This window comes from Lactuca virosa, chromosome 8 (genome assembly GCF_052849685.1).
Source record: "Lactuca virosa cultivar CGN04683 chromosome 8, Lactuca_virosa_CGN04683_v6, whole genome shotgun sequence".
In the NCBI taxonomy this organism is placed as follows: domain Eukaryota; kingdom Viridiplantae; phylum Streptophyta; class Magnoliopsida; order Asterales; family Asteraceae; genus Lactuca; species Lactuca virosa.
In genome coordinates this window covers 316,798,540-316,812,057 of record NC_136433.1, presented here as the reverse complement: position 1 = coordinate 316,812,057, position 13,518 = coordinate 316,798,540, and the positions used below count along the sequence as shown (strand labels likewise).

Sequence of the window (13,518 nt, the reverse complement as noted above, 5' to 3'; positions counted from 1 at the left end):
GCAACATCCCTCAGATTAGGCTCAATACAAAACATGGGAGCATCCTTCAATCCAGGGAATATATTAACCCACTCAACCGGCCAAGTATAGCAATCATAGACTAGAACATCACTGACCAAGGAAGAATCACTAAACCCATTGCTAACCCAATCTCTTCTAGATATAATAGAACATAAAATACCAATTGGGTGCCACCAATCATGCCAGAGAGAAGTACTCATCCCGTTTCCCACACACGAAACAACATGGGGCCTAACAATTTTTCTCACCTCAAGGAACCTCTTCCAAGTCCAGCTCATACTCTTCTTCTGCAAAATATCCCAAAAATTCCTGTTTCCAATGTAATTGGATTTCACCCACTGAACCCACAGAGAATTTTTGCTATTAATCACATTCCACACATGTTTAGCTAACAAAGCATCATTCCATTTCCTTAAATTCTTCACTCCTAAACCACCCTAAATTTTCGGCTTACAAATATCATTCCACTTGACTTTAGCTTTCCCTTTGACTACCTCACCATTCGCCCACAAGAAACTTCTACAAAGCTTTTCCATCTCTTTAATAGTAGCAATGGGAATTTTAAAAATCGAAGCCCAATACACATGAATAGATGTCAAAACAGAATTAATGAGCTGCAGCCTTCCAGCAAACGATAAAGCCTTGCTTTTCAAATTGAAAATTCTCATCTTAATCTTCTCAATAAGCTGTTTACAATCTCTATCAAATAATTTTGTAACACACATAGGAATTCCCAAATACTTAAAAGGAAATCTCCCAATATCAAAAGGAAGAATGCCCAAGATAATCCTTCTCATATTGGGTTTAACACAACTGAAGAAAATCTGGCTTTTTTCCATGCTCACCTTCAACCCTGAAACTTTTTTGAACTCATCAAGAGCATCCCTTATAACTCTAACAGAATTCCCATTTCCATAAGAAAATACTAACAAATCATCAGCAAAGCATAAATGAGTAATTTTAAGGGACATACACCTACTATGAAACTTAAAATTCTGGCCAGCTTCAATTTTCTTCAAAAGGATGATATTAAACACCTCCATAACTATAGTAAATAGGTAAGGAGATAGAGGATCACCCTGCCTAAGACCCCTCTTTCCTTCAAAATACCCATGATCTTCACCATTAAAGTTTTTTTTTTTGAAAGAGCCAAAGCTCAGCAAACTTTATTAAAAAGAATAAAAGAATACAAAAACAAACGGAAATAAAATAGTCAAACAAAATACAAATCTAACCAACTCATCCATAACCAACTACTAAGCCACTTTTTAATAACCAGACTTAACCACCCAAAAACCCAAAAAACCTTATTATCCTTAAAGCTAGCCCAAAGACTTATTGAAAGTGGGAAAAAAGGTAACTTCACCTCCTTGCACCACCAAAATCCCCAAAGATCATTAATACCTAAGCAAGGGGTAAGGCCCTTAAAAAAACCCACAGTCCGAAGGCCAAGCTTTAAGAAAAAACCCAACAAAACCACAATACTCCCTACACAATACATAACATAGAACCAATAAAAGATAACACAATTATAACACTCATAATTGCAACTATAAAAAAACCCCATCAATTTATCAATCCCACATCTTCTGTCACTTCTCCTCTCATCAATCCTCCACTTAGTCTTCAACAGAAAAGACTCCATCTGCTTGCAAACATGATCCAAACCCGACCTTTGAAAAAAATTCCTGCATATCAAGCACAAGCCAAACCACAACAAACTAACACCAAAACTCCAAGAAATCAGAACAAGATTCATACTAGACATGGCATCAATCACATGTCTAGGATTCTCCATTTGGATAATCTCAATAAAGATCATATCCAAACAGAAAATCCCATAGGTACAAGTCACATGATTTGAGAGCAAACTCTCAAACCAGTAACACAATCTGTCAATTCCTTTGTAAAGAAACTTATTCCAAAAATGCCCCCACCAATCCACAGCATTAAGATCACCAAAGTTAAACATCCTTCTATGCCAACCCCAAAACCAATAGCCACCAACCAACAAACTAAAAAACCAGAAAATAGCATCCATTACTTAAACTTTTTCCATTCCAGAAATACCCCAGGCCTTAAAAACTTTATCATTGACCATCTTAGCCTTTTTCCTCAACCCCAACAGCATTAAATGTATTTCACTTTCAATACAAGCAATCAGCCCCTTATACGAATTTCTCCTGTTACTAAAAAGTCTAGAATTTCTCTCCTTCCAAATATGTGCAACACAACTAGCAAAAACACATTTATTAACCAGATTCTCACCAGAATTCCTTTTAAACAAACTGCACAGCTTCATAATCAATTCATTCCAATCATCCATAAAAAGATTAAGACCCATCTTATTACAAAAATACCTCCAAATAAGTTGAGAATAATCACATATAAAGAAAAGATGAACATGTGAATCAGGAGTAACAGCACAAAAAGGACAAAGTAAGTTACCAAAAACTTCCCAACCTCTGACACGATCCTGGGTCTTCAATCTATTCAAAATAGCCATCCACAAAATAAACAAATTTCGAGGAATGCAATTACCTTACCAAACAATATCATGCCAAGGAACTTGGTCTCCAAAATTATTTATATCACACCACACCTGTTTGCATGAAAATTGTTTACATATTCCTTTCTTATCTCTCCAACCTGCAACATCCCTCAGATTAGGCTCAATACAAAACATGGGAGCATCCTTCAATCCAGGGAATATATTAACCCACTCAACCGGCCAAGTATAGCAATCATAGACTAGAACATCACTGACCAAGGAAGAATCACTAAACCCATTGCTAACCCAATCTCTTCTAGATATAATAGAACATAAAATACCAATTGGGTGCCACCAATCATGCCAGAGAGAAGTATTCATCCCGTTTCCCACACACGAAACAACATGGGGCCTAACAATTTTTCTCACCTCAAGGAACCTCTTCCAAGTCCAGCTCATACTCTTCTTCTGCAAAATATCCCAAAAATTCCTGTTTCCAATGTAATTGGATTTCACCCACTGAACCCACAGAGAATTTTTGCTATTAATCACATTCCACACATGTTTAGCTAACAAAGCATCATTCCATTTCCTTAAATTCTTCACTCCTAAACCACCCTAAATTTTCGGCTTACAAATATCATTCCACTTGACTTTAGCTTTCCCTTTGACTACCTCACCATTCGCCCACAAGAAACTTCTACAAAGCTTTTCCATCTCTTTAATAGTAGCAATGGGAATTTTAAAAATCGAAGCCCAATACACATGAATAGATGTCAAAACAGAATTAATGAGCTGCAGCCTTCCAGCAAACGATAAAGCCTTGTTTTTCCAATTGAAAATTCTCATCTTAATCTTCTCAATAAGCTGTTTACAATCTCTATCAAATAATTTTGTAACACACATAGGAATTCCCAAATACTTAAAAGGAAATCTCCCAATATCAAAAGGAAGAATGCCCAAGATAATCCTTCTCATATTGGGTTTAACACAACTGAAGAAAATCTGGCTTTTTTCCATGCTCACCTTCAACCCTGAAACTTTTTTGAACTCATCAAGAGCATCCCTTATAACTCTAGCAGAATTCCCATTTCCATAAGAAAATACTAACAAATCATCAGCAAAGCATAAATGAGTAATTTTAAGGGACATACACCTACTATGAAACTTAAAATTCTGGCCAGCTTCAATTTTCTTCAAAAGGATGATATTAAACACCTCCATAACTATAGTAAATAGGTAAGGAGATAGAGGATCACCCTGCCTAAGACCCCTCTTTCCTTCAAAATACCCATGATCTTCACCATTAAAGTTTTTTTTTTGAAAGAGCCAAAGCTCAGCAAACTTTATTAAAAAGAATAAAAGAATACAAAAACAAACGGAAATAAAATAGTCAAACAAAATACAAATCTAACCAACCTATCCATAACCAACTACTAAGCCACTTTTTAATAACTAGACTTAACCACCCAAAAACCCAAAAAACCTTATTATCCTTAAAGCTAGCCCAAAGACTTATTGAAAGTGGGAAAAAAGGTAACTTCACCTCCTTGCACCACCAAAATCCCCAAAGATCATTAATACCTAAGCAAGGGGTAAGGCCCTTAAAAAAACCCACAGTCCGAAGGCCAAGCTTTAAGAAAAAACCCAACAAAACCACAATACTCCCTACACAATACATAACATAGAACCAATAAAAGATAACACAATTATAACACTCATAATTGCAACTATAAAAAAACCCCATCAATTTATCAATCCCACATCTTCTGTCACTTCTCCTCTCATCAATCCTCCACTTAGTCTTCAACAGAAAAGACTCCATCTGCTTGCAAACATGATCCAAACCCGACCTTTGAAAAAAATTCCTGCATATCAAGCACAAGCCAAACCACAACAAACTAACACCAAAACTCCAAGAAATCAGAACAAGATTCATACTAGACATGGCATCAATCACATGTCTAGGATTCTCCATTTGGATAATCTCAATAAAGATCATATCCAAACAGAAAATCCCATAGGTACAAGTCACATGATTTGAGAGCAAACTCTCAAACCAGTAACACAATCTGTCAATTCCTTTGTAAAGAAACTTATTCCAAAAATGCCCCCACCAATCCACAGCATTAAGATCACCAAAGTTAAACATCCTTCTATGCCAACCCCAAAACCAATAGCCACCAACCAACAAACTAAAAAACCAGAAAATAGCATCCATTACTTAAACTTTTTCCATTCCAGAAATACCCCAGGCCTTAAAAACTTTATCATTGACCATCTTAGCCTTTTTCCTCAACCCCAACAGCATTAAATGTATTTCACTTTCAATACAAGCAATCAGCCCCTTATACGAATTTCTCCTGTTACTAAAAAGTCTAGAATTTCTCTCCTTCCAAATATGTGCAACACAACTAGCAAAAACACATTTATTAACCAGATTCTCACCAGAATTCCTTTTAAACAAACTGCACAGCTTCATAATCAATTCATTCCAATCATCCATAAAAAGATTAAGACCCATCTTATTACAAAAATACCTCCAAATAAGTTGAGAATAATCACATATAAAGAAAAGATGAACATGTGAATCAGGAGTAACAGCACAAAAAGGACAAAGTAAGTTACCAAAAACTTCCCAACCTCTGACACGATCCTGGGTCTTCAATCTATTCAAAATAGCCATCCACAAAATAAACAAATTTCGAGGAATGCAATTACCTTACCAAACAATATCATGCCAAGGAACTTGGTCTCCAAAATTATTTATATCACACCACACCTGTTTGCATGAAAATTGTTTACATATTCCTTTCTTATCTCTCCAACCTGCAACATCCCTCAGATTAGGCTCAATACAAAACATGGGAGCATCCTTCAATCCAGGGAATATATTAACCCACTCAACCGGCCAAGTATAGCAATCATAGACTAGAACATCACTGACCAAGGAAGAATCACTAAACCCATTGCTAACCCAATCTCTTCTAGATATAATAGAACATAAAATACCAATTGGGTGCCACCAATCATGCCAGAGAGAAGTATTCATCCCGTTTCCCACACACGAAACAACATGGGGCCTAACAATTTTTCTCACCTCAAGGAACCTCTTCCAAGTCCAGCTCATACTCTTCTTCTGCAAAATATCCCAAAAATTCCTGTTTCCAATGTAATTGGATTTCACCCACTGAACCCACAGAGAATTTTTGCTATTAATCACATTCCACACATGTTTAGCTAACAAAGCATCATTCCATTTCCTTAAATTCTTCACTCCTAAACCACCCTAAATTTTCGGCTTACAAATATCATTCCACTTGACTTTAGCTTTCCCTTTGACTACCTCACCATTCGCCCACAAGAAACTTCTACAAAGCTTTTCCATCTCTTTAATAGTAGCAATGGGAATTTTAAAAATCGAAGCCCAATACACATGAATAGATGTCAAAACAGAATTAATGAGCTGCAGCCTTCCAGCAAACGATAAAGCCTTGTTTTTCCAATTGAAAATTCTCATCTTAATCTTCTCAATAAGCTGTTTACAATCTCTATCAAATAATTTTGTAACACACATAGGAATTCCCAAATACTTAAAAGGAAATCTCCCAATATCAAAAGGAAGAATGCCCAAGATAATCCTTCTCATATTGGGTTTAACACAACTGAAGAAAATCTGGCTTTTTTCCATGCTCACCTTCAACCCTGAAACTTTTTTGAACTCATCAAGAGCATCCCTTATAACTCTAGCAGAATTCCCATTTCCATAAGAAAATACTAACAAATCATCAGCAAAGCATAAATGAGTAATTTTAAGGGACATACACCTACTATGAAACTTAAAATTCTGGCCAGCTTCAATTTTCTTCAAAAGGATGATATTAAACACCTCCATAACTATAGTAAATAGGTAAGGAGATAGAGGATCACCCTGCCTAAGACCCCTCTTTCCTTCAAAATACCCATGATCTTCACCATTAAAGTTTTTTTTTTGAAAGAGCCAAAGCTCAGCAAACTTTATTAAAAAGAATAAAAGAATACAAAAACAAACGGAAATAAAATAGTCAAACAAAATACAAATCTAACCAACCTATCCATAACCAACTACTAAGCCACTTTTTAATAACTAGACTTAACCACCCAAAAACCCAAAAAACCTTATTATCCTTAAAGCTAGCCCAAAGACTTATTGAAAGTGGGAAAAAAGGTAACTTCACCTCCTTGCACCACCAAAATCCCCAAAGATCATTAATACCTAAGCAAGGGGTAAGGCCCTTAAAAAAACCCACAGTCCGAAGGCCAAGCTTTAAGAAAAAACCCAACAAAACCACAATACTCCCTACACAATACATAACATAGAACCAATAAAAGATAACACAATTATAACACTCATAATTGCAACTATAAAAAAACCCCATCAATTTATCAATCCCACATCTTCTGTCACTTCTCCTCTCATCAATCCTCCACTTAGTCTTCAACAGAAAAGACTCCATCTGCTTGCAAACATGATCCAAACCCGACCTTTGAAAAAAATTCCTGCATATCAAGCACAAGCCAAACCACAACAAACTAACACCAAAACTCCAAGAAATCAGAACAAGATTCATACTAGACATGGCATCAATCACATGTCTAGGATTCTCCATTTGGATAATCTCAATAAAGATCATATCCAAACAGAAAATCCCGTAGGTACAAGTCACATGATTTGAGAGCAAACTCTCAAACCAGTAACACAATCCGTCAATTCCTTTGTAAAGAAACTTATTCCAAAAATGCCCCCACCAATCCACAGCATTAAGATCACCAAAGTTAAACATCCTTCTATGCCAACCCCAAAACCAATAGCCACCAACCAACAAACTAAAAAACCAGAAAATAGCATCCATTACTTAAACTTTTTCCATTCCAGAAATACCCCAGGCCTTAAAAACTTTATCATTGACCATCTTAGCCTTTTTCCTCAACCCCAACAGCATTAAATGTATTTCACTTTCAATACAAGCAATCAGCCCCTTATACGAATTTCTCCTGTTACTAAAAAGTCTAGAATTTCGCTCCTTCCAAATATGTGCAACACAACTAGCAAAAACACATTTATTAACCAGATTCTCACCAGAATTCCTTTTAAACAAACTGCACAGCTTCATAATCAATTCATTCCAATCATCCATAAAAAGATTAAGACCCATCTTATTACAAAAATACCTCCAAATAAGTTGAGAATAATCACATTTAAAGAAAAGATGAACATGTGAATCAGGAGTAACAGCACAAAAAGGACAAAGTAAGTTACCAGAAACTTCCCAACCTCTGACACGATCCTGGGTCTTCAATCTATTCAAAATAGCCATCCACAAAATAAACGAATTTCGAGGAATGCAATTACCATACCAAACAATATCATGCCAAGGAACTTGGTCTCCAAAATTATTTATATCACACCACACCTGTTTGCATGAAAATTGTTTACATATTCCTTTCTTATCTCTCCAACCTGGAACATCCCTCAGATTAGGCTCAATACAAAACATGGGAGCATCCTTCAATCCAGGGAATATATTAATCCACTCAACCGGCCAAGTATAGCAATCATAGACTAGAACATCACTGACCAAGGAAGAATCACTAAACCCATTGCTAACCCAATCTCTTCTAGATATAATAGAACATAAAATACCAATTGGGTGCCACCAATCATGCCAGAGAGAAGTATTCATCCCGTTTCCCACACACGAAACAACATGGGGCCTAACAATTTTTCTCACCTCAAGGAACCTCTTCCAAGTCCAGCTCATACTCTTCTTCTGCAAAATATCCCAAAAATTCCTGTTTCCAATGTAATTGGATTTCACCCACTGAACCCACAGAGAATTTTTGCTATTAATCACATTCCACACATGTTTAGCTAACAAAGCATCATTCCATTTCCTTAAATTCTTCACTCCTAAACCACCATAAATTTTCGGCTTACAAATATCATTCCACTTGACTTTAGCTTTCCCTTTGACTACCTCACCATTCGCCCACAAGAAACTTCTACAAAGCTTTTCAATCTCTTTAATAGTAGCAATGGGAATTTTAAAAATCGAAGCCCAATACACATGAATAGATGTCAAAACATAATTAATGAGCTGCAGCCTTCCAGCAAACGATAAAGCCTTGCTTTTCCAATTGAAAATTCTCATCTTAATCTTCTCAATAAGCTGTTTACAATCTCTATCAAATAATTTTGTAACACACATAGGAATTCCCAAATACTTAAAAGGAAATCTCCCAATATCAAAAGGAAGAATGCCCAAGATAATCCTTCTCATATTGGGTTTAACACAACTGAAGAAAATCTGGCTTTTTTCCATGCTCACCTTCAACCCTGAAACTTTTTTGAACTCATCAAGAGCATCCCTTATAACTCTAGCAGAATTCCCATTTCCATAAGAAAATACTAACAAATCATCAGCAAAGCATAAATGAGTAATTTTAAGGGACATACACTTACTATGAAACTTAAAATTCTGGCCAGCTTCAATTTTCTTCAAAAGGATGATATTAAACACCTCCATAACTATAGTAAATAGGTAAGGAGATAGAGGATCACCCTGCCTAAGACCCCTCTTTCCTTCAAAATACCCATGATCTTCACCATTAAAGTTAAGCATGAACCAAGGAGTAGAAACACAAGCCATAATCCACTGAATCATTATCGTATGAAAACCAAACCCCTGCAGAATTCTACTAAGAAAATTCCAATCCACCGTATCATATGCCTTTTGAATATCAATCTTTATGGTGCATTTGGGAACTCCCCTCTTATTTTTATACCCCACCATCAGCTCCTGAGCAAGGAGAATATTATCCAAAATAGATCTTCCTGGAATGAAAGCCGATTGAGTTTTGCTCACAATATCACCCAAACTATTTCTAATTCTGTTCACTATAATCTTACTAATACACTTATATAAAGTGTTACAGCAGGCTATAGGGCGGAAATCAGAAACTTTCCTCGGGAACTCCACTTTAGGAACCAGCACTATTCTCGTAGCATTAATCCCCTTCAATAATTTACCAGTCCAAAAAAATTCCCTCACAGCTTTACACACCTCCGGCCCAACAATGTTCCAAGAACTTTTAAAAAATTTGGAGGAGTACCCATCAGGTCCAGGGGCACGATTTTCATCAGTATCAAACATCGCCACTTTGATTTCTTCATCAGTCACCACTCTAATCATATTAGCAGCCACCCTACTATCCAATTTATTATGAAAGAAACCATCATTTAAACATGAAAACTCAGTAACATCTTTACAACCCAAAAACTTATTGAAATGAGTAACAAATTTATCCTTCATAGCCTTCCCACTAACCCATCTTCCATCTTCATCAATAACCATCAGAATACGATTTCTATTGCCCCTACTCTTCACAACTCTATGAAAAAACTTTGTATTATTGTCCCCTTCCTGTAACCAATTTATCTTAGATCTCTGGAAAAGAAGCTTTTCTTCATCATTACAAGCAACATTAAAATCAAAAAGAATATTAGTATGCTCCTCCCTAATCTTACAATCAAAAGGATTAAGATCAATTTCAGATTGTTTACTTTCCAACTCCTTTCTTAACATTTGGATTCTCTTCCCAGAACCCATGTGCTTATTGCAAAGCTCCCTACAATGCTTTTTAAGAATCTTCAACTTTTGGCACACTTTGAACATAAAAAAACCTTCAATATTAGCATCCCAAACTTCCTTAACCAGGGGTAAGAACTCCTCCTTTTCAGTGATAAAATTAGCAAACCTAAAAGAAGGTTTCCATCTCAATTTGCCAACAGGAACATTTAAAATAGCAGGACAATGATCCGACACCCTATAAGGTTTAAAAACAGCATGAGCTAAAGGATGATCCGAAAAAAATTTCAAATTGGCCATCACCCTATCTAACTTCTTCAAAAGGCCCTTATTCCCAGCAGGAGTTTTATTCCAAGTAAACTGAAACCCAGAGGAATTCAGATCCTCAACTTCAATAAAGTTTATACAGTCAATAAAATCATCAACTCCTTAAGGCGTTTTGGAACAACCTTCAGAATATTCCGATGGTTTTAAAGCAACATTAAAATCACCTAATATTCCCCATGCTTCCTTCTTGACAACCAAACTATGTTTCTTCAAATTATCCCATAATAACCTTCTCTCAAGATAATTCAAAGCAGCATATATAAAAGACAAATACATGCTATAATTGGAATCACAGAATCTAACATAACAGTGAATAACTTGTCTAGACTGAGAAATCACCATCACATCAAAAAGTCTTGGATTCCATCCAACAATTATTCTAGTTCCAGCCTCACAGCTACTATTATTAGAAACCCAATCCCATTGACCAAAGGTCTTAACACAAACATTCTTAAGATTTAAGACCTTGACATGAGACTCCATCACAGCATATATACCAAGGTTATTACTCCTAATAACATCAATAACCTCCTTCTGTTTAATAGCTTTATTCAAGCCCCTGACATTCCATACCCCTATAGACATCATTGGGAAATAATAGAGTTTTTGGCATTTACCTCCTCAAATGCCTGAGAAATCCCATCTTTGCTTTTACTATTCCCCTGAACCATCATACTATTCTTCATTTTATTACTTTCATTCCCTACATTACCCTTCCCAACAAACTTAGAAGGATCCAACTTATTATTCATTATTCCAACAACATCAGAAGAATAATCAACACAATCACCTTCGTGATAACCATCAACTTTGCCCCCCTTAGCATCCTCTTCCATTCTATCCATAACTTCCTCATCAAACCTTCCCAGGATTTCAAAACTATTTTTAATACTGCAACCATCACTAGAAACAGTCTTATTTTCTAGACTCTTGTTAACACCCACTTTTATGTTATCATCCTTTATAGTATTCCCCTGCATCTTATTCTCCATTTTCCCCTGATTACCAACCACAGCTTGACCATTAACAAACTTCTCATATCGTCTATTCTTTTCCAAATTCCAATGACCCACCCCTTTATTATTCCAATTCCCATTATGTCCCCTTCCATTACCACCTCTATTCCCATAATTGCCTCTGAAATTATTTCCCCTGTTAAAATTTCCATTCTTCCCACTATATCTTTGATTATATATAATTGAGCATGACCCTCCTTAGATTTACTAGTACCTTCACCATCATTATTTCCTGCAACCTTCTTATAAACAACCTCCGTAAATCCATCATCATTAACCATTTCCTTCCCTTTATTTCTCTTATTGTTCCCATTATCCCCATTCTTTACCACTTTCTCTTCATTCAAAGCTGCCAAACAAACTTTATCCGTATGCCCATAAACCTTACAGTGATTACATCTAGAAGGCATCCAAGCATACTCCACATCAAAACTCTGAACCACAGCAGAATTAGTAACAAAATCCCAAGTAGAAACCTCAATTTTCCTCATCCATTCCTTATCAGCCGCCATTTCAACAAGAATTCGAGCATAAGCTTTTCTACCTTTGTGTTCCAAACACATCTCCTCAGTAAAAGAATCAAAAGCCAGAGGCACCCCCAACTTACTCGCTATAATACACAAATTCTCTCCACTCCATACTTCCAAAGGTAAATCAAAGATTTTGATCCACACCAGAATTTTATCATGACTATTCTTGGTTAATTTCAGACCTGGTCTCCACCTTTGAAGAAATAATGGCATATTATTGAACATCAACCATGGGCTTCCCTCCAATATAGATAACATCCCCTGCTCATCACTAAATTTAAAAAAGAAAAACCCTTTACTGTTCATGAATATCTCTTCAAGACCCACATTCTTCCATAGCCTTCTAACCTCTTGCTGAATCACAGGAAACGCTAACTTCTTATCAATCATATACCCATATAAAGTATTAGTATATGGAATACTCGCTTTCTTTAAATTCTCAATCGGGATAATAACAGGTCCTTCTTCTTTGCCTTTTTCCCCTGGAATAAACTTGACATCAATCTTACCCTTATGTCTATTACCTTTTAACACACCTGCATAAGAGTTCAACAAGTTCCCCTGACTATCACCATCCACCTTTTTACAACTATTAGCATCACCCAAAATAGAAGGAAGCGTATTAATACTATTAATAACAGTACCAGGCTTCATCTTTAAACTAGGCTCTTTACTCATCTTAGTATTAACCTCCTCTTCCATCACAATTTCCTCATCTTCACTAGACTCATCCTCACTAGATTCATCTTCCCCATCCTCTTCAGAAGAACCATCATCTTCAGAATCATCTCCTTCCTCATTAACTTGCTTATTCAAATTTGACATATCGACATCCATTTCCTGATTCAACTTACTATCTAAATCCTTCCTCTTAGGTGTTTCCACCTTCAACTCATTAAGAAATTGAAAGCCAACTCCCGAAATAAATTCTTCATTACTGATAACCATCGTATCACCATTAGATCTAGACTTCTCAACTTCATCATCAACCAAATCAGGGCATACATGTTTATTGACATCAACCACAGCAATGTTAGGATTCACCCTAATCATTTCACTAGTAACACTCTTCAATTCCGAACTAGGGCTCAATAACTCATCATTCACCTTAGAACCATCCCAATTTTTCAACAAATTAGCAGTATTACCTGAAGGAATAGAGACAACTTGAACTCCAATAGTCTTCAGCTCACAAGAACCCCCATCCTTCAACCCCTTCATATTGCTATCATTTCCAGGAATTGAAATATTAGAATCCGACTCCCAGGCCGATACAGACTCCGAGTCATCTTCCGTTTCCTCCTCATTAGCTTCTTCAGTGTAGTATTCCTTTGCATCCATCGGTGATATCCCATCCACAATTTTCCGAGCTCTGTTCTTCACTCTAAAAGCTTTCCCCTCCATTTTCCATTCAACTTTTCCAATCCCCGAAGCAACAGCTCCAGAAGCACTTGGCTTACGACGAGCTTTATAAATCGTAGCTGAGGACTGATCAATGACCCCAG

The 13,518-nt window shown here is 36.3% G+C and overlaps 2 protein-coding genes across 2 annotated transcripts; both read right to left on the bottom strand.

Annotated features, from left to right (window-relative positions):
- Nucleotides 1-2,065: 2,065 nt before the first annotated feature.
- Nucleotides 2,066-4,733, bottom strand: LOC145131721 (uncharacterized). Its single transcript, XM_079066380.1, has 6 exons — nt 4,454-4,733; nt 3,999-4,180; nt 3,188-3,856; nt 2,789-3,130; nt 2,624-2,670; nt 2,066-2,510 (listed from the first exon to the last, which is right to left on the bottom strand). The coding sequence occupies exons 1-6, from the start codon at nt 4,731-4,733 to the stop codon at nt 2,066-2,068; spliced, it is 1,965 nt and encodes a 654-aa protein (XP_078922506.1).
- Nucleotides 4,734-4,736: 3 nt separating this feature from the next.
- LOC145131720 (uncharacterized) lies at nt 4,737-7,404 on the bottom strand. Its single transcript, XM_079066379.1, has 6 exons — nt 7,125-7,404; nt 6,670-6,851; nt 5,859-6,527; nt 5,460-5,801; nt 5,295-5,341; nt 4,737-5,181 (listed from the first exon to the last, which is right to left on the bottom strand). The coding sequence occupies exons 1-6, from the start codon at nt 7,402-7,404 to the stop codon at nt 4,737-4,739; spliced, it is 1,965 nt and encodes a 654-aa protein (XP_078922505.1).
- Between the last annotated feature and the right edge of the window lie 6,114 nt (nt 7,405-13,518).

Bases quoted from the DNA above. Each gene is read 5' to 3' on its own strand.
- LOC145131721 (XM_079066380.1), bottom strand. From the start codon at position 4,733: ATGGATGCTATTTTCTGGTTTTTTAGTTTGTTGGTTGGTGGCTATTGG. The intron at 3,131-3,187 runs GTAGTCAAAGGG...CCGAAAATTTAG, and splicing joins TCTTGTGGGCGAATGGTGAG to GGTGGTTTAGGAGTGAAGAA. The intron at 2,671-2,788 runs GTCAGTGATGTT...GGGATGTTGCAG, and splicing joins GGTTTAGTGATTCTTCCTTG to GTTGGAGAGATAAGAAAGGA.
- LOC145131720 (XM_079066379.1), bottom strand. From the start codon at position 7,404: ATGGATGCTATTTTCTGGTTTTTTAGTTTGTTGGTTGGTGGCTATTGG. The intron at 6,528-6,669 runs GTTTTTTGGGTT...TTTTTAATAAAG, and splicing joins CTAGCTTTAAGGATAATAAG to TTTGCTGAGCTTTGGCTCTT. The intron at 5,342-5,459 runs GTCAGTGATGTT...GGGATGTTGCAG, and splicing joins GGTTTAGTGATTCTTCCTTG to GTTGGAGAGATAAGAAAGGA.